Raw genomic sequence first — 20,757 nt, forward strand, 5'->3', positions numbered from 1 at the left:
TCTGGACGGTTTCTTTTGTTGCTGGGACATTTCGTCCTTCATCCGAAGGACTTCTTCAGTCTGGGAGCCACCACCAAACCAAACTGAATCCCACAAACAGGACACTCCCAGAGTGAAAAAAAAACAACAACCCAGTTTGCTGGTGATAAGATGGCCTTGATGATGGGAGTGTGCGGTTTGTGGGATTCAGTTTGGTTTGGTGGCTCATCAGACTGAAGAAGTCCCTCGGATGAAGGATGCAACGTCTCAGCACCAAAAGAAACTATCCAGATCCAGATGACCTGACTGAACACTGTTGGATTTTGTTTTTGGTTTCAATTACACTTTTTTTATTTGATTATTTATTTATTTTGATCATCATCATTAGTTCACTGTTTTGAGAAATTCCGTAAAAGTCAGTCGAAATCTCGGCATGTATCTGCCCATATCTCTAATGTTGGAGAACTTCACATGGTTGTAGAAAAGTCCAGAGAAATCTAGATCCACGCAACTCTCGCGATAACTACCGGCAAGAGCGCGAGAGTTCAGTAAGATCTCCTTGCTGCGCCGAAGCCTGTCAGCGGAGATCACAGACACCGGTAACAGTCAGTGGTGGGGATTATGACAAGCAGTAGCTTTACTTAACATAACGCAACCCAACTTAAACTTACTTTTATGCTCTTAACTGTAGTATATTTGCTTTATTAAAAAAAAAAGTCGCTCTTTGAACAACCTGAAATCTAGAAGACAGAGAAAATGTCAGTGGTAGGTTTTGACTTGGGCTTTCAAAGCTGCTATGTAGCTGTTGCCCGAGCTGGAGGAATCGAGACAATCGCCAACGAGTACAGCGACAGGTGTACACCGTGAGTATCTAAAATGTTGGTTTTATTAATCCGGGTTCGGGCATCGACAGTCATCTTGGTTTCTGTTGTCTCACCGTTGTCACGGTAATGCACGTGAGTACAACCTTTACTTTAAATTGTATATCGATATATGTGTTTTTTTGGGCTTATCAAAGTGTCTTTTATTGTGAAATGTACTCGTGAGCCGTTTTTGTGTGTGTTTTTCGAACAAAGAACCATCAGTTATTATTATTTTTTATTATTCCCAAATCTCGATCTGCCTCTTACTGTAGCGTACCATCAAGCTAGCGAGTTAGCTTTTTCTATTACGGCACTGACTGATTTGAAAGGTTTCCTTTAGTAGCCCGGTTAACACGAGGCGGGCGGTGTTTCCGTTGTTCAGTACATCTTTGTAGAAGACTTTAGCTCCGAGGACACGGTGTGCCCTGCAACACAAATTGCGCGTCTTCTAGTTTGACGAAAGCAATCGAGCTACGGGTGGAATATTCTAGCAAAATGTAAACCCTGGCTGTAGATGTAAAAAAAAAAAAAAAAGTTTAGCTTTTTAAATAGCTGGTTTGGTCATCAAGTTTATTTTAGTAATTCTGTTAAACATTCACCTTGACTTTTCTTTTTAAAGCGTTTAGTCATGGAGGGATATGCATAATACAACAGGTGCTACATTATGGAGATTACATACATTTTATTTATTAAAGAACACAAATATAAACGTTACAAAATTTTAACATTAAATTATCAAACATGTCACCCAAGAGAGTTCTACAATCGTGTTTTTTAAGGATGTGAACGTTTTTAGTCCTAATAAAACAAAAGAAACATGGTTGAAAATTTAGATTGGATGATAGTATTCTGCAAAGAGTGGGATAAATAAAGTAGACTGGTCTAGTTTTGCTTCTTGATGCTGTTTCTATAATAAATTTACATGGATAGTTATTGATTTGTCTTTTGTTTGGAAATAATTACAGATTATCAATGTGTCTTTTATTTAATCTAATCTAAAAAATAAATAAAAAAGCCTAAATTTAGTCTACTCAAATTTTTTATTAGTTGCTAAAAGACATTAAATAAAATAAGATTTTCTTAAAACAAACTGGTGCTGATGTGCCAGTAGACTTAAAATGACTTGGGGCTCTAAAGTGTTAGTGATTTCATGTTGTAACTTTTGGAAAATACTGTAAATTTGTTTAGATTTGGCTTGCAGTTACAAATTAAAAGCATGCTGATTTTAACGTAATATTTTTCATTTATTTGTTTTTTCCAGGTCATTTGTATCTTTTGGACCACGGAATCGATCCATTGGAGCCGCTGCAAAGAGCCAGGTACAAGTCAATTGAGCAAACTTGTCGCCTTCATGTTCCTTTTAAATTTTAAATAAAAACAGTTTCATGCACAAATTGCAATTATGTTTTAAAATTTCTTCCTCTTTTGCTCCTTCTTTGTTCTAGGTGGTAACCAACCAAAAGAACACAGTGCAGGGCTTCAAGCGTTTCCATGGCAGAGCGTTCTCAGACCCGTATGTTCAGTCAGTCAAGTCAAACTTGGTGTATGACCTGGCTCCGATGCCTTCTGGATCCACTGGTATAAAAGTAAGATTATACTTACATACAATCTTTTGGCAGTATGTAAATGATACTGATTATTGAGCATGCATCAGGATATGTAAGTGATAGTGCCTCGCTTGGCACATTGCTAACACACAGTCTGAATCAGAAATAAAATCAGAGACATGCTTATTAATCAAACTCGTCATCAAGAGCACTTAACAAACGCATTTGATTACCTTGTACATTTTTCCACAATTCTGAGGGAATGACCAGTCTTTCACATGTTTACAAGCTTTCAATCTAAATTTTTGTGATTGATGGGATAACTAAGATAATCTTAATCATTCTGACAAATTTCAGGTGATGTACATGGAGGAAGAACGAGTATTTAGTATTGAGCAGGTAGCTGGCATGCTGCTGACCAAACTAAAGGAAACAGCTGAATGTGCACTGAAGAAACCAGTTGTCGACTGTGTCATCTCGGTAAGTTTTCCTGCTGTCAGCCACGACAGCGTTTAGTCTGAAAAGCAATGGTTCTTCTGTAATAGTTTTCTTAGTGTTGTGCCTAATTGTCTTGATGTTTTTGAGTTTATTCTTGTGGTACCTTTTTGTATTTTCTTAATATTAATCATCTTTGAAAAGATGATAAAGGTGACTTGTGTACACAGATTATGTTAAGGGGGCTGTTCATATTTTTTGTTACATATCTGTTTTAGTTGAATGGGGTACGCATTTCATTGCAATCAACTGTAAATTGCTCGTGCTTTATGCAAATACACACACAGCTCCATCACACAGAGGGCCATTAGATGTAACAGAGCCGGTCTGCTGATATTTCTATAAAAATGACACTACATTTAGAGATCTGAATTATTATTATTTTGATGTTACTATGGTCCAGAGCCAGAGTTATTACTTGATACGCTTACCTAAAAATGTAAGAAAAGATAAAATTTAGACACATAAACAATAAGTTACTTCACAGAGCTCAGTGCGTCAGCTGTTTCTTTACACAGCTTCATTGTGAACTTAATATCAGCTCGTGAGTTTATTTAGGTGAATATAATGCAACAAATTGCTGCTCAGACTGTTGTTCTTTAATTAATACATTACAATATAGCATGTATAATATAGAGTTATTGTACAGCCAAGTACCATACCATACCAATTTATTTATAGAGCACTTAAAACAGCAACAAGGCCAACCAAAGTGCTGTACAAGAGAAAACAAACATGCACAGCGGACAGGAAAACAAAATAAAAATACAGATACAAATAGGAGCAGAAGCTAACTAAAATGGCCAACAGTGTAGTGTACAGACAGGACCAAAACAAATCACACCATGTTAAAGGCAAGAGAATAGAAGTGGGTCTTCAAGCGAGACTTAAAGACTGAGAGTGTGGGAGCCTGCCGGACACTCAGTGGCAACTCATTCCACAGTCGTGGACCTGCAACAGAGAAAGCCCTGTCACCTCTGAGCTTACGACGGGTTTCTGGGACTGAGAGAAGCATCTGGTCTGCTGACCTCAGAGAGCGCGGTGGGACATATGGCTGCAGAAGATCAGTGAGATAGGATGGGGCGGAACTGTTCAGTGATTTAAAAACATACATGAGAATTTTGAATTGGATCCGAAGGTGAATGGGTAGCCAGTGCAGGGAGGCCAAAACTGGCGTGATGTGCTCTCTATAGCCTGTACCAGTTAAAAATCGGGCTGCAGCATTTTGGACCAGTTGAAGACGTGAAATGGAGGACTGACTGATTCCAAACAGAAGTGAATTGCAGTAATCAAGCCTAGATGTTATAAAGGCGTGGATCACTGTCTCAAGGTTCTTTTTGGAGAGTATAGGCTTCAGCTTAGACAGCCGTCTCAGCTGAAAAAAACAGGATTTGACCATCATGTTTACGTGACTGTTGAGTTTTAAGGACGGGTCCATTATCACCCCCCAGATTAGTGACCTTTTGTTTCTCTAGCGGGGCTAGAGAGAAAAGGTCAATGTCATGGTTCATGAGTGAGCCACTGGGATGGAACAGCATGACTTCAGACTTCTTCTCATTGAAGCTTAAGAAGTTTAAAGCCATCCAGTCCCGAATGTCAGCCAGGCAGTCAAGAAGAGGCTGAATAGAGTGTGTGCCTCAGGGGGAAGTAAATTTGGCAATCATCAGCGTAAAAGTGAAAGGGTATGTTGTGTTTGCGGAAAATAGCACCTAGTGGCAGCAGGTATAAAGAAAAGAGAAGGGGACCGAGGATGGACCCCTGCGGTACCCCCCACTGGAGCGCTGTCGATGCCGAACTCTTTGATATTGACACAGAAGGTTCTGTCAGAGAGGTAGGACCCAAACCATTTAAGGGCTGACCCTGTGATGCCCACCCACTGCTCCAGTCTAGAAATGAGGATCTTGTGGTTGATGGTGTCAAAAGCAGATGTCAGGTCCAATAGGACAAGCAGCACAGAATCACCTGCGTCTGTGGATATGAAAATGTCATTAAAAACCTTCAGTAGAGCACAAAGTTTGTTTTCTCAGTCATCCAGGTATATAACAACAAAAAAGGTTGAAGTAGAGCAGTTTCAGTGCTATGGAGAGATTTGAAGCCAGATTGGAATAACTCTAGGATAGCGTGATCCCCCCAAAAACTGTTTCAACTGAGACTCAACAATTTTTTCCAGTAGTTTAGAGGTGAATGGGAGTCTGGAGACAGGCCGGAAGTTGGACATGACTGAGGGGTCAAGGTTAGGTTTTTTCAGGAGGGGCTGGACAGCAGCATGTTTAAAAGTCTTTGGCACCACACCTGAGGATAAACTGCTATTCAGAATAGCGAGAATAAAAGGACCCAGGGTAGGAAAAACTTCCTTTAGTAGTCGAGGGGGGACCACATCAAAGGGGGAACCAGATGGATTCATGCTACACATTACCTGCTCCAGAGAAGACAGAGAGATGGGCTCAAAGTGGTCAAACACAGCCATGCACTGAGATGGGATGGACAGATCATGAGCTGGTGGAGAAATGAGTGCCTGGGTGTTTGCCACTTTTTCTAAAAAGAAATGGAAGAAAGTAAGAAAGTCATGAAGAGAAAGTCAACCATATGTCCTGTAATATATTTCAATTAATAAAATCCTGATGAAACAGACATTTGCGTTGAAAATAATTGTAATAAATTTTTAATTTCAAATAAAAAAAGTTGTATTTTTTTAGCTTATCCAAAGAATTACTGTTTATTTATCTTTAATCAGCTGGCAGCTGAGCAGACATTTTTTATTACCTCGATGGCCATGACGCTGTATGAGGTCCTACAGCTGCGCTTAGGACAGACTCAGATTTTTAAACCATACAAATAAATGGGATCCAGACCGCCTTCAAATGTAGTCTTTTCCACTTCTAAAGGTTGTTTGAGGGAAAAACATTTAAAATGCACTTTTTGGTAGTTCTGACCTGTATTAAATGTCATCCTATCGCAATCTGATAGCTAAAAAACATAAACAACATGTCTGAATGTCAACATGTTGTTTTTTGTATTTTAATATAATTTACTCGCATATACTTTTTGACATTACCATACCATACCATACCATACCAATTTATTTATATAGCACTTAAAACAGCAACAAGGCCAACCAAAGTGCTGAGCATTAGAGCAATTAATGCCACAATTTTGCATCTTTAAGCAATTTCAGCTTAAAAAAAGATGACAGGTGTATAACCTGTTAAATGTAATATTTTCAACTTTAATCTGCTCACTGGATGTCTTTTTCAAGCTTTATTTCCTCCCTTACACCTTTTTTGGTGAAGAGTGGGAAGTGTTAGAGCTGAGCACCTGTTATGTAAGGTTATAGATCCAACCCAGAGAGGCTAATACTTTCTCTGAGCCTAAATTTATAGTTTACCTCAGCTCGGGGGATGGATAACATGTTATTATTACTGTGGCCTGTAGCTAAATTTAGCATGAACCTTTCCATTAGGAGATGTTTTGTTCTGGTATCCAGATTCACCAATATGGTGACATTTTCCAGACATTTTTTTTAAAACATAGTGTAAAAATTTATCCTTATTTGAGAACATATGAAGAATATTTTGGGGGTCTTTAGACATACTCGGTGTTTTTTCCCATGCTTATCAATTATGCCATGTGTATCCATTTATAACTTTTCTTCTTGGTGTTTTCATGAAGACTATTTTTTCTCATCCTAGGTACCAAGTTTTTTCACTGATGCAGAGAGAAGGTCAGTCATGGATGCAGCTCAGATTGCAGGCCTCAACTGTCTACGATTAATGAATGACACCACTGCAGGTACAAAGTAGCACACGAAACCATGCAGGACACAAACAACTGAATTATTTTTCTTTTTTTGTTTTATCAGTTCTTTTTAGCTGCTTAAACTCAGTTGTTCTATGATTTGAAGTAAAATCCAAATGACACTTGATACAACCAGTTTTTTTTTTAAACCTACTGATGCAGTCTGTTTATTTAGAGAGCTATTTGATCATATTGAGATATGTCCAGCTTTGAGTCATGCTGTAGCTGTAAATCCACCTAAATGTCACTTTAGAGACTTGGTTAGTAATTAAATGAACAGATACAGGAATGTAGCCTTTGCTACTATTATTTGTGCAGATTTCTTTCTGCACGTATCAACAGTTCAAACACAATTTACTTTGGTAAAGCACAGGAGCGAGCAAAGTGAATTGTTGAACAGGCAGAGTTTGAGCAAAAACAACAATAAAATCCTGCTGTTGTTCCTCTGTTGTGTTGCAGTGACTCTCGCGTATGGAATTTACAAACAGGACCTTCCAGCTCCAGAAGAGAAGCCCAGGATAGTTGTGTTTGTGGACCTGGGCCACTCTGGTTACCAAGTGTCTGTTTGTGCCTTTAACAAAGGAAAACTTATGGTGAGTAATGCATCATTCGTGCTGATCAGAAAGAAATTCTGAGGGGTTCTAGTAGTCGTGGAATATAAATAAACACTGCTGAAGTCTTCCACACATGGCTGATATTTGTTTCATGCTTGTGTTGCAACGGAGGAAAACATAAATTAAAGAAGTCTAAAGCAGTTTTAACATTGCCCAGTCTCAGCATGACTTGCTTGGCCCTAATTTGACCAGACCTGGCCGTACACGGTCTTTGTAGTTTTACATATGAGTATCACATCAATGTCTGCGGGGGCAGGTCGTCAAAGTGCAGCCACCCACAACTTGCCTCCAATGAGTAAATAAAAGAGAAACGATATTCTGTCTGTTTCCAAAAATCACAAAAGGGCACCTTTCCTTCGCTGGTAAATGAGAACATTTGGTGTAGTTCAGTTTGAAATTTGTCGTCAGCCACCAAGCAAGGAAACATCTGCACCTCCTCATAGGATCACTGTGTTGCCATTTTAATGGATGTATGACTTTTTAAAAGTAAATAACAAAAAGAAATTCAGTAGTCCCTCAATACTTCGCAGTTTGACTTTCGCGGACACACTCTTTTGCGGGTTTTCAACGTAAGATTGTATGCGACACAAGACTGGCGATGGGGAAAGATAGAACCCGCCCCCTCCTTTCTTTTTCTGAGGCTGTCAGACAGCCTCAGAAAGTGAAAGGAAGGGGTGGGGTCTGCCCATCACTGCTGCTCAGGGAGCAGGAATGAGCAGATCACATGAACAAATGTAGAATATCGGAAAAAATGCTTAGATGGGAATCAGTTTAAAAAGAAAGAGAGTGAGTGCAGCTCACTCAGGTATAAGACAGACCCCCCCCCCCACCCTTTTCTTTTTCTATGTCTGTCTGAGCAGAGACACAACAGGTGGAGCACGCAACAGACAGCCTTGGGAAAAATAAAGGAGGGGGTGGGGTCTGTTTTATACCTGAGTGAGCTGCACACGTGATATGGATTGTTTATTTAAAATAATCAAGCTCGACCTGAACCAATACTTTAGTCCCTCTTGGCGATCACTGAGCGGGCCAGGCCACCGGGAAATGTCTAGCCCACCCCCGGGTCTCAGTAACTGCAGCCTCAGTCCGTCTGCTCTCTTTCTCTGTGCTCTTTTAGAGAGTTTAGAACATTGTTAAGAAGATTGCAAGAGTGTGGGAAGGATTTATAAAGCCTTAAAATATATATAAATACTAAAATATATATATAACATCCCTACTTTGCGGATTTTCACCTATCATGGGGGTGTCTGGAACATAATCCCCGCGATAAGTGAGGGACTACTGTATTGCAGTAGTTGTGAGGTTTTAAAAATGGTGGGTTTGATTCTTGTGAAGGAGATGCTCTTATGATTGTCATCACTCTTTGGTCAATTGATGACCTGTAGTCTGCTAACGTCAAATCTTCAGCTCCACTCAACTTGATTGAGATGTCGGTCTAGTAGGTTCTAAAAACAGAGCTTAAAGTTGTTGGAACCATCCAATGTAAAGACTCTGACCTCATGGCAGGCCGACCCGGGTAGGGCTGAGTCGAGGCAATGCACAAGGGTCATAATTGGCTGTTATACATGTTACTATTTTCTCTGCCACTTGAAGTAATGTGACCATTAGTAGTGACATAATTTAATATTTGAATTAATCAAATCATTTTATTGATTCCCACTCTGTCCTTCCTATAAGATTCTGGCTACAGCTTTTGATTCAGACCTTGGTGGGAAGGACTTCGATGACATCCTGGTAAACCACTTCTGCCAGGAGTTTGCAAAGAACTACAAACTGGATGTCAAGTCCAAACCTCGAGCGTTGGTGCGGCTTTATCAAGAGTGTGAGAAGCTGAAAAAGCTGATGAGCGCCAACTCGTCCGATCTGCCCCTCAACATTGAATGTTTCATGAACGACATTGATGTTTCTGGTAAACTCAACAGGTGAGTTGTGGGTTTTAAAATCGCATAACTTCAAGTAGAGTTGAGTAAAATCATTTAACAGGAAGGAGCTCATGATAGCTTATTAGTCTTTGACGTGGGCTGTTTCAGTGTTTTGAAGAAGCCTACCAAACATGTTTCCTGTCTTTTCTGACATTTTTATGCTATTTGACTTCACATGTGTAGTCTTTTAAACTGCTCGTATTGCTAGGCTTCGTCTATTACTAATTTATGATTCTGCTTCCAGGGGTCAGTTTGAAGAAATGTGCTCAGGGCTGCTGGCCAAAGTTGAGGGTCCCTTGCGTAGTGTCATGGAACAAGCCAGTGAGTACATATGACTTTAAAAACAGCTGGATTATCATGAGTACGTGCACATTCTCAATGACATGTGGGTTTACCGACAGTTGTTAAACTTTGATAACATGCCTGTTGACCCTTCATTAATTGTTATCAGTTTCTGATTGTTCTTGCTCGTCTATCACAAGTAGCAATGTGTCAATAATAGAGATTTGAGCTGTTTGCATTGTACAAGTTAATCACTTGCTCATTCTTATTAAATTAAGAGCCTTAAACAAAGAGGTTTTACTTTTTGAAAATGTAAGAAGCTTATCTTTTTATCTTTACCTCCTGCCTATCTGTACCTAGAACTGAAAAAGGAAGACGTATACGCAGTGGAGATTGTGGGCGGAGCCTCCAGAATCCCTGCTGTGAAAGAGCGGATCAGCAAATTCTTCGGCAAAGAGCTGAGCACGACTCTAAATGCAGATGAGGCTGTCGCCAGAGGCTGCGCTCTGCAGGTACAGCTCACCTGTCACAGCCAAGACACTTCACTGTTTTTTTTAATTTATTGGAATATGAAGCACTGCTTTCTAGCCCTTTGAATTTGAATAGGTTAAATTATTATGTGATCTGCGGGGAAAAAAAACATTTTATTAGGGAACCTTATTCATACCAACCTTATAGTATTTTAAATGAATAAAGTCAGGCATTTACAACATTTTACTATATCTTTTTATGTGTAATTTAGAGTTGCATAATTTAGATGGATTTAATCTGATAAATAAAAACTTTTTATTTTTCTTAACATATGATGTTTGTTTTTTTTCTCCTCAGTGTGCTATCTTGTCACCAGCTTTCAAAGTGAGAGAGTTCTCCATCACAGACGTCGTCCCCTACTCCATTTCTCTAAAATGGAATTCAGCTGCAGAGGACGGGCTGAGGTATGACTGCTGTCCCTGTCATCTCAGGACAGCTACAAATATCTTAACATTTATTTAATTCCTGGAGAATCAAGGCTTTGTTTTTCTTGTCTGTTGATGTAATTGTTAAAACATGATAAGATGTTTTACTGTAGGTAGAAGAGACAGACATGTTCAGTATTCTTGTGGGGGTTTTTTTTACACTAAAGCTTGCTCAGCTTTAAACAATCTGCTGTTTGGTTCCAGATGTGACTATCAGCAGTGACTTCCCTGCCAAATGCAGTGTGTTCACACTGAATGGTAATTTGTACCATGGCAACCCCACACCATCAAGTGTTTTCTTATTTTTTAAACCAAACATTTCAAAAATATAAACGAGTTGTAGGCTCTCTAAAATGAGGACACTTTAAAGAAGATTTAAAGTGTCTAGTATAAATAATTTGTTTTCAAACAGCAGATTGGTGTGTAGGCTGACGGTTGAGTGGGTTGCAGTCTGCAGTGGCTGTCAGAAGCCATATTGCACTTTTTTTCTGTTTTTTTTTTTTAAGATACGGTAGAGAGAATAAAAACTTTACATCACTGCTAAATGCTTTAGGCCAACGTGGCCCATGCTGTTCCTATTTGTCTAATTTTACATGGCTTATTGGTTGCTTTGTTGTGTTTCAGTGATTGTGAGGTTTTCCCAAAGAACCATGCAGCTCCCTTTTCCAAGGTGCTGACCTTTTATCGGAAGGAGCCCTTCACCCTTGAAGCCTTCTACAATAATCCCAAGGAGCTACCCTACCCCAATGCCACTATAGGTACTTGATTTGCAGTCCAAAAAAATACCAGAACCGCTGTTCTATCCTCTGATTTCACAGAATATCGTGTGTAATAATGATACACCTGCAGGTTTCTGCCCCATTGCCACTCTTTGACATCTTCCCTCTACCTCACAGGCCAGTTCTTAGTCCAGAATGTGGTTCCTCAGGCTTCAGGCGAGAGTGCCAAGGTTAAAGTGAAAGTGCGTGTCAACGTCCATGGTGTGTTCAGTGTGTCAAGCGCATCGCTAGTAGAACTCGTGAAACCAACTGAAGGGGAAGAACCGATGGAGACAGACCAGATCACGAAGGAGGAGGAGGTATGTATGTGCACAGGTTGTAAGGCGTGAATGCTATCGTTTGATTAGCGGGAGTTATGTGTGTGGGTTGGAAAAAAGAGCTTTTGGCTTTGTGTTTTGCCTTGAACAATTTTTTTCAGCTTGTCAATGGCCTCACATTTGTGGTAAAACCATCATTCAGCCTTAGCAAGCATTAAACAGCTTCAAGGTGTTAAATGATTTTGGCCTCTTTAAAATTTGATTTAGTCTTTTTTTATTTTTAAGAATCAAAACCTAAGAACAAACCCACCATCTGCACTTCAATATACTGGCAATCTTTTATCTGCAGAATGATATTTACTGCTTTCCAACTTCTCCTCCAACAACTTATTATGCTTTGTGGACAAAATAATACATGTAGTGTGGTGAAGCCAAAACAAACACCTTTCTCCAGGTGTTTTTTCTGAAAAGGTAGTGCTCAATTTAAAGTCCTATATGAATAAATAAAACAAGCCACAAAGTAGCATTTGTCATGTTTAATATAATTTCTGTATATGCTTTCTTTTGTTACCATGTGTCAGAACAAAATGCAGGTGGACCAAGATGATCAGAAACCCCAGGCTGGAGACAACGGAGACAAGAAAACAGAGGCAGAGGAAATGGAGGTAGCCTTGTGCTGGGCGATAAGACAGTATCCATTCACCTCCGTTACACTGTCCAGAGCCAAAATAAAATAGCTTCCTGCAGGTGTTGAACGTGAAGAAGCCTCCAGCTTAGTGTTAAAACACACACAACAAAACAGAAAAGAAAGATAAATGGGTGGATGTGTGGGGAGGTAGCTGCTCATGGTCGATAATAAGACAGCAGCAGTTCAAAGCCGAATGTGTTCAGGTTTTTTTTTTATTTGTGGGGGGTGATGCTAGTGTTCCAGCATTTAGTCCATAATATCAATGATAATATAGAACTGGAAGAATAGCATAAGTAAATAATAGAATAAGTTCAGCTAAAGGACTAAAAACAAGTGTGAGAATGATTACCGTATTATCCGGATTATACATCACTCCGGAGTATAGGTCGCATCAGTCAAAAAAATGCCTCATGAACAGGAAAAAAAACATATATAAGTCACTTCTGAGTATAAGTCACATTTATTTAGACGTGCATTTCACAAAGTGCAAGAACAGACATTTAATCTGAAATAACAATAACACACCAAACATACCTGGGTTCCTGAACAGCTTAATTATCGTAACAAACCAACGAGTCCGACAAGCAAGTTATCATCATCGGGGTCGCTTCTGAACAACTTTGCCAACTCTGGAGGAAGATTGTGGGGGGGTAGCAGAATAAGAACAACATATACTTGTCAAAAGCCTAGAGGGCCCTCTCACAGCTGCAAATGTTAACGTTTACTCTGTTTCATGTGTATGAATGAACATTTAACATGTCAAGTCAAAAATTAGCGTCATGAATAAGGAAAAAAACATATATACAGTATTTTTTGCTCTACTAGTTGCAGTTTTTTTGCATACTTTGCATGCCCTGAGACTTGTATGCCAAAGCAACGTATTTATGGATTTTTTTCTCCATATTTATAAACCAACTAGTTTGGCTGAGATATGACAGTTTTCATTCATTCTGACTGAAAATATTGAACACTACCATTTTCAATCGCTAGATGGCAGTTGAGCAGTTAGGCATGCCGTTGTATCGTGTAATAGGTAAAAGTGGCTATTAATGACTCAATCGACTTGCCTTAGCCTGCCCCCGTTGTCTGCCTGGAGCAACTGTCAAATCAGCTAATTTGACCATTGAAGTACATTTATTAAGTAAAAGTTCAATTGACACACAAATTTACTATAATGTCGAGCAAACAAATAATTGTTTAGGTGATTATCTTGTTAAATTTCGAAGAAATGCACAGCGAGTTGCCCTCTGCTCGTTCATGTTTTCGCATATCGGCTTTTGAAAATACAGCTGATTTGACCGTCAAAGTGCATTTATTAAGCAAAAGTTAGATGGAGACACACCTTTGCTATAATTTCAAGCAAACATAATTGTTTTTAAGTGTTAATCTGGTTAAATTCTTGTTAAAGCCGTCCCGTGCACGCCCCCACGGCCGCCATTTGGCAGCCAATCAATTTTTGGCACAACACCGACCCACATTAACGGGTTCAGCCCACATTTCCAGGTTGTCAGCGGTGACACGAAACAAATGCGATGCGTCAGCATTGACACATAATAGATGCAACTTATACAGCAAAGTGACATATTTATGAATTTTTCCACTTTATTAGACATATTTGGACTGATGCAACTTATAGGGCGGTGCGACATTTATGACGGAAAATACGGTAAGTCGCTTCGGACTATACGTCGCAGGACTGGGCAAACTGAAAAATAGTGCAACTTAAGGTCTGGAACATACGGTAATAAGTTCACGCAGAATTTTTTTTTTAATGATTCGACATGAGTGTTACAGAGGCCATTAACTGAATTTCACCTCACACTGAGTCGCAGGTGCGTGTAATCGAGGCACCTCCATATTATATTTGAGTGGTGGAGCAAGTTCACATTTTTTACCCCTTGCAACTCTATAGCAGTTTACTTTGCACTTAAGTTACTGGTACTGATTTTATATTAGTCCTACTACTGTTACACTTAAAATATACTATAGAGAAAATCATGTTACCAAATCCTTAAAAAAAAGGGAACTGTCCCCAAATGTTTAAAGGCTATTGAATCAATCATCAGTTTCTTTATCTTACTCAACTGAGTGTGTCTCCTCAGTTTGTAAGCTGAGAGCAATGTCCCATAGGAGAGAAAAAATGGGATTTGGTTTGTAATTTGTAGCCATATCGCCCAGCACTAGGTTATCAATGAATGAAAAGTACCAACTTTAATTATGTTTCTAATTTTGTAGCTATAGATTTTACACTGGGTGAAAGTATATGGCTTTTTAAAATGTATATATTTTAAGGGACAACATTTGAAAAGGAGCTTCCTTGTCAAACAATTTGAAGTATTTTTTCTTTATCCTTCACTCTAAAACTTTCAAACTGCAGGTGAAATGTTTTCGAAACTGAGAACCAAATTGTTCCTATAAAAGCACAAGCACTTGTTTTCTGACTTAAAGAGACAGAACAAATCAATAGATTGTGTTGTTGCAGTTTAAGTCTCTAAAGCTGCTCAAACCTGAGATTAGAGCTTAACATTTTCATTACAGGACAATTACTGAAACCAACTAAAGGCACTAAATTTAAGATTATTCACTGAATTGGCTTTACATACAGAACTCGGAACACAGCTCGCCTAAAAGTAACAATTGTATTAAAAGGAAACCTCGTTTTTTCCACCAGATGTCAACGGGTGATGCCAAAGAGGAGAAGAAGAACGACCAACCTCCTCAGGCAAAGAAGGCCAAAGTAAAAACGAAGACTGTGGATCTGCCTATAGAGGGCAAACTGCAGTGGCAGCTGTCCAGTGATGAACTCAATGTGTTTGTGGAGAATGAGGTAACGCTCTAAAAATCCTCGGGAATGTTTCGCACACAGACAATGTTAGCACAAACGGTCTGCTAGTGAGACGCTGACAGCAAATTTCTCCTGTTTCTTTGAACTAGAAATAACTTGAACATCACAACTTAAGTGGAGCATGGATTGCTTTTAAATAAATGTTTTGGATAAATGAAATGGAAACCATATGGAAATGGTTTAGCTATTAAACTGACTGATCTATTTTTTTGTGACTCCTAAAGGGGAAGATGATCATGCAGGACAAGCTCGAGAAGGAGAGAAATGACGCAAAGAACAATGTAGAAGAGTACGTGTACGAAATGAGAGACAAACTGCACGGAGTGCTGGAGAAATTTGTGAATGAATCCGTGAGTACAAATAAGACAGACCAGACACCATCAGTTTATCTTTAACCTTATTTACGGTTAATTGGGGACTGCAGCGGCAGCCTCCAATTATTATCCACCTGAAAAAGGTCTTGCTCTTCCATCAACTTTAATGTGGCCTGAACCGCAACGTGTACTCCCACAAATTTTATATCGCAATGACTGGCTTGGCACCAGGATGTGTGTTTTTATTGAAGTTTTGAGTTACCATGGCGACATAATTTGCAAAAGACGCCATTTTTCGTATTGAATAACACTGACAGAAATCTTAACAGCTTCTAACTGCCACAGTGAGGTCACATGACCTAGAGTGGAGAGGTCTCTGCACAAAATACCAATTAACTTTTGGAGCCATTTTGGTTCAAGATGGCTGCCACAGCTACCTTAGAAAACTGAAAATTGGCTACAACTCAGTCATTCTCTGAGATATTGAGTTGAAATTTGGTATGACCATAGTTGAGAGCGAGCTGTTATACATTCCTAAAGCAAATTAAAAATCTAAGATGGCCACCTTAAAAAAATTTGATAACTCGGCTATTATAAAAGATATTGAGCTGAAATTTATTGGGGTAGTAGCTGAGAGCAATGCCCCAGAAATACTGAATTTAAAAAAATCAAGATGGCCCCCAAAGCTAAATTTAACTGACTTTAATTTAGCTATTTTTACAGAGCTAGAATTTGATGTGGTTGTAGCTGAGCGCGTTCCCCATCACACACTGAATCCAAATCAAAAATCCAAGATGGCTACCTTAGCTTTTTTTTTTTTTTTGGGGGGGGCCATACTGAGCTGAAATTCGGTGTGGTAGCTAAGAGAGAACACCGACATATAGTACTGTCAAATCAAAATTTTAAAATGGATGCAAGTGGCAGTCTCTGTCAAATTTTCTCCAGAAACTTTCTAGTTGTTCATTTCTCTTCTGCTCTTGATAATTTTGAGTTTTTGTTCAACTTTCAGGACCGTGATCTGTTTTCATTGAAACTCGAGGACACGGAGAACTGGTTGTATGAAGATGGAGAGGACCAACAGAAACAAGTGTACATTGACAAACTGGTTGAACTAAAGGTAAGCATTGTGTGGCCTGAAACTGATGTTAAAAAGAGAATAACAGTTTGTTGGACATTTGTATTCTGGGTAAAATGAGATGGTGACTAACAAGTGCCTTGCAAGGTTTTGCATGTCTGTGTGCAGTGTTAAAACTTCTGAGCTGCTTCATAAAAGAGAACAAATTATTTTACTTAATTATCAACAAATTACTTGTTTTCTGATGCTTCATTAGTTCAGCACTTGGCTATATTGTATTTTATTTTAAATGTTTGTGGTTAATGCTAACATATTAAAAGTTATAGAATAAAAATGCATATTTTTTATTCATAAACTACATTCAGGATTATGTAACTATGGCTTCACGCAGAAAGAGATGTGGAGTGCAGCTGTCATTTTGCTTGACTTGACCGGAGGTTCCTTTTTACAGCAAATTGGTCAGCCCATTCACGATCGATGCATGGAAGCCAGCGAAAGACCAAAAGCATTTGAGGAACTTGGCAGACAAATCCAGAAGTACACAAAGATCATAGAAGCTTACAAGGCTAAGGTAACATGGCAAAGTATCAATATGACAACTCTCGTTTGTGAATTATTTGTGCTTTAATACGAACATCTGAAGGTTCGATTTGAGCTGTCACTTATAAGAAATTGTTTTCAACGTCAGGATGAGCAGTATGCTCACCTTGACGAGCTGGAGGTGACTCGGATCGACAAGCTGGTCGGTGAAGCCATGGCCTGGATGAACTCAAAGATGAACCAGCAGAACAGTCAGGACCTCACGTTGGACCCAGTGGTCAGAGTTGGAGAGATTCAAGCCAAGACTAAGGTGCTTTAAAGGCACACACTCTCATTGTAAACATTTACGTTGACTTACCTTTTCTAAGCTATCCTTAAAAGCTGAACTCACATTTTCTAACCACTCGTCTTATTTTCATTGTTTAGGAGCTTTATTCATCCTGTAACCCAGTGGTGTCCAAACCCAAGCCCAAAGTTGAGCCTCCTAAGGAGGAGAAGACAGAAAACGGGCCAGTCAATGGTCAGGAGGTGACAGAAAACCAGCCATGCAACCCAGATAAAGCAAAATCCTCAGGCACAGAGCAGGAAACGGCAGAAAACAAGCTTCCTGAGATGGACATTGACTAATTTTTTCTGCTGCCAACCTTGAGTTTTCCATTCTTGTTTGTGCTGCTACCCACTTCTGCCCTTCTTTAAAGATTGTTATTGACGGCGCCATGGCCTCTGTTGAAGACACACAGCAGCATCTGTTATCAGTGCTAATTACCAGGCCGCCCTCCCGGCATGTCTTTTCTTATGTTTTGGACTTTCAAAATATTACATAACATGATGGAATGAACTACTTGAAGACTTGAAGGTTGTGGGGGTGGGGGTTGCTTTCTCTGTGCTGCTTTGATGGCTGTAATGCTCATTTAAGCTAAGATTATCCGATTTGATGAACTGTCTGCAACATGGCCGTTCATAGCTAATAGTATTTAGAAAAATTGTGAAATTGTAAAATATTGTTTAATTAAGATATAAATGCAGAGGCATAGGTGGCAGGGACTTGAATTGTTTCAGTTGTTAATGTAAAATATTGCATTTTTCTTTTATTTCCACCACAGACACTTGTAACTTCTGGATGATGTATTTAGTTAAAACAAACACAAAAGGAGTTTCTTTTTTTTTTAAGTTCTGAAAAGGTTGACAATAGATGCAAGTTACTGTTATGCAGTATTTCATTGTTCTGCTTTTCTCATTTAAAAAGCAACGATCTGTTTGTTCTCCGGTAGCCTTGTAATGTTCTTTTGTTTTTGTTTGTTTTTCTACTTTAAAGTTGTGATTGCTGGTTCAGCGTGTCACCTTTTAAGGTGCTGTTCTTGCCACGTCACAGAAAAAGCAAAAAATAATTCCTAAAAATAAAAGCTTTGGGGGAAAACAACTTCTTGACGAGACATTCCAGACTCTTGTTTTCTTCAAGAGTTCTCTGATGGCTCTGCTGTTATGGGCTGCATCGGCGGTGACGGTGAGGAGGAATATATGGGCACAGTAAGGAAGTTTTCAATTCAGTTTACTGTACTTTCCGCTGTACACGTCACACCGTCATATGTCGCATCAGTCCAAAAATGTTGAATAAAGTAAAAAAAAAAAAAACATACGTTGCTTTGCCGTATAAGTCACATCTATTATGCGTCACTGCTGACCCCCTGGAAACGTGGCCGGTGTGCCAAAAATCGATTGGCTGCCAAATGGCGGCTGCGGGAGCGTGCATGGGAAGACTTGACAAGAATTTAACAAGCTTAACACTTAAAAACTATTATTTGTTTGCTCGAAAATTATAGCAAAGGTGTGTCTCCGTTGAACTTTTCCTTAATAAATGCACTTTGACGGTCAAATCAGCTGCGTTTCACCTTGGCGGCACGGCAAAATGCAGCTGATTTGTTGTTTGCTCCAGGAGTTCCAGAGAGAGATGAAGGTGGCTTTGTATGGCAATCCAAGTGTCTCATTAATAGTCACGTTTACATATTAATCAAACACTTGGCTTGCCATATTGTTCGAGGGCCCTCTAGCGGCTGAAAATGGTAGCGTTCAACATTTTCCATGTCAGAATGAATGAAATAGTCAGATCTCAACCAAAAATTGTGTTATAAATATGGGAGAAAAAAACGTATATTAGTCACTTCAGTGTACAAATCGCAGGACTTGCACATTTATGCAAAAGGGTGTGACTTATATGGTGAAAAAATAGTATTTATATAGTGCCAAGTCACGACAGAAGTTGTCTCAGGGCACTGAATAAAAACATTCATACATAATAAGTTAACACTATTTATCTGAGGAGCAGACGGCTTTGAATTTAACTCCATCGCATAACTCATCTTGAGCAAGCATGAACGCGACAGTGGAAAGGAAAAACTCCCTCATGAGGAAGAAACCTTTAGCAGAACCAGGCTCGGGACAAGCGGCCATCTGCTGCGACCAGCTGGGCTTGAGAGGAACAGGATGCTGGTGAAGATTCTCAGTCATCCAGGACATGATAAATTCAAAAAACGTTCAATACAAAAACAACTGGACTTTACAAATGAAGTCCAGTTGTTTTTGTGTTGAACGTTTTTTGAGAGGAACAGGAAACAGTTTATGGACTAATGTGATTGTAACCATCTAAAGCTGAACACTTTAAAGACCAAAGAGATGGTGATTGATTTCAGAGAAAAGACCCAAACATGAGCCTGTTTTCATTCTTGGAGGTGGAGCATGTTGCCAGTTACAGGTGTCTGAGCTTACTGCTGGATACATGAAGTGAGCATACAAGAAAGGTCATGGCAAGCTGTACTTTTTAAGAAGACTGCCGTCCTTTAATATCTGCTGCGCTGCTGTGCTCTTTTTGCAGGACTGTTGTAGCTAGTGCTTTATTCTTTGGGGAGGTCTGTTGCGGGCGGTGGGGTGGGGGGTGGTTTAAATGTCAGATAAACAAAGACATAAACCATGTGAATGTTTCTGTTCAGTGCCCTGAGAGGACTTCTGTTGTGAATCGGCGCTATATAAATAAACTGAATTCAATTCAATTCAATAAAAACACCAAGCTCCACTGCTGGAATGTGATGGGTATGATAGTTACAGCCAGTTATAGATAGCATCCAACATCTGCAAGGTGCTTGCAGGAGCATTCATGTAAATAATGTCACCGTAGTCAATGGAGAGGAGGAAAGTAGCCGTTACAAGGTGTTTCCTAACGATCAGAGTTAGACTAGATCTATTTCTGAAAAAGAAACCCAATTTAACTTTCATTATCTTTACTAATTTTTTGACATGAGGCTTAAAAGAGAGATGTGAATTAACCAAAATACCCAAGTATTTATAAGAATCGACAAACTCAATAGGAACACCATTCAAAGATAAAATCGAGGGAAGGACTGCCAGTACCAACTTTCTGTTTGAAAACAACATCCTATGATTTTGTCTGCATTTAGCACCAGTTTGAGACAGAACAAATCTGATTTTGTCAAAAGTGAACTGTAAGAGCTGGAAAAGCTTAGCAACTGTTTTAGCGCTACACTAAGCAACTGTGTCATCAGCATAGAAATGTAAGGATGCATCAAGAATTAAGTGACATTATATATGTAGATTGTGAAGAGAGTGTGTCCTAAGACTGAACCTTGTGGTACACCATTGTTAATAGTTCAATAACTGGAAGAAGTAGAATATGTTGAACATATTCTGAGTTGAGATATAATTAGAGAAACAACCAATGGTATGTTCTGAGAAACCAATTTCTGAGAGCTTATGACACAAGATGTCATGATCCACAGTGCCAAAAGCTTTAGACA

The 20,757-nt window shown here is 39.2% G+C and overlaps 1 protein-coding gene across 1 annotated transcript; it reads left to right on the forward strand.

The window, feature by feature from the left end:
- Nucleotides 1-554: 554 nt before the first annotated feature.
- On the forward strand, nt 555-18,560 carry hspa4a (heat shock protein 4a). The gene is made up of 19 exons (XM_037687893.1): nt 555-842; nt 2,104-2,161; nt 2,288-2,428; nt 2,747-2,869; nt 6,574-6,673; nt 7,139-7,272; nt 8,971-9,215; nt 9,460-9,536; nt 9,858-10,009; nt 10,326-10,432; nt 11,078-11,211; nt 11,350-11,531; nt 12,071-12,154; nt 14,849-15,004; nt 15,247-15,372; nt 16,346-16,453; nt 16,863-16,982; nt 17,100-17,261; nt 17,378-18,560. The coding sequence occupies exons 1-19, from the start codon at nt 736-738 to the stop codon at nt 17,576-17,578; spliced, it is 2,517 nt and encodes an 838-aa protein (XP_037543821.1). The 5' UTR covers nt 555-735; the 3' UTR covers nt 17,579-18,560.
- Nucleotides 18,561-20,757: the final 2,197 nt, after the last annotated feature.

This window comes from Nematolebias whitei, chromosome 14, assembly GCF_014905685.2.
Source record: "Nematolebias whitei isolate Nwh7 chromosome 14, NemWhi1, whole genome shotgun sequence".
NCBI classification, from domain to species: Eukaryota; Metazoa; Chordata; class Actinopteri; order Cyprinodontiformes; family Rivulidae; genus Nematolebias; species Nematolebias whitei.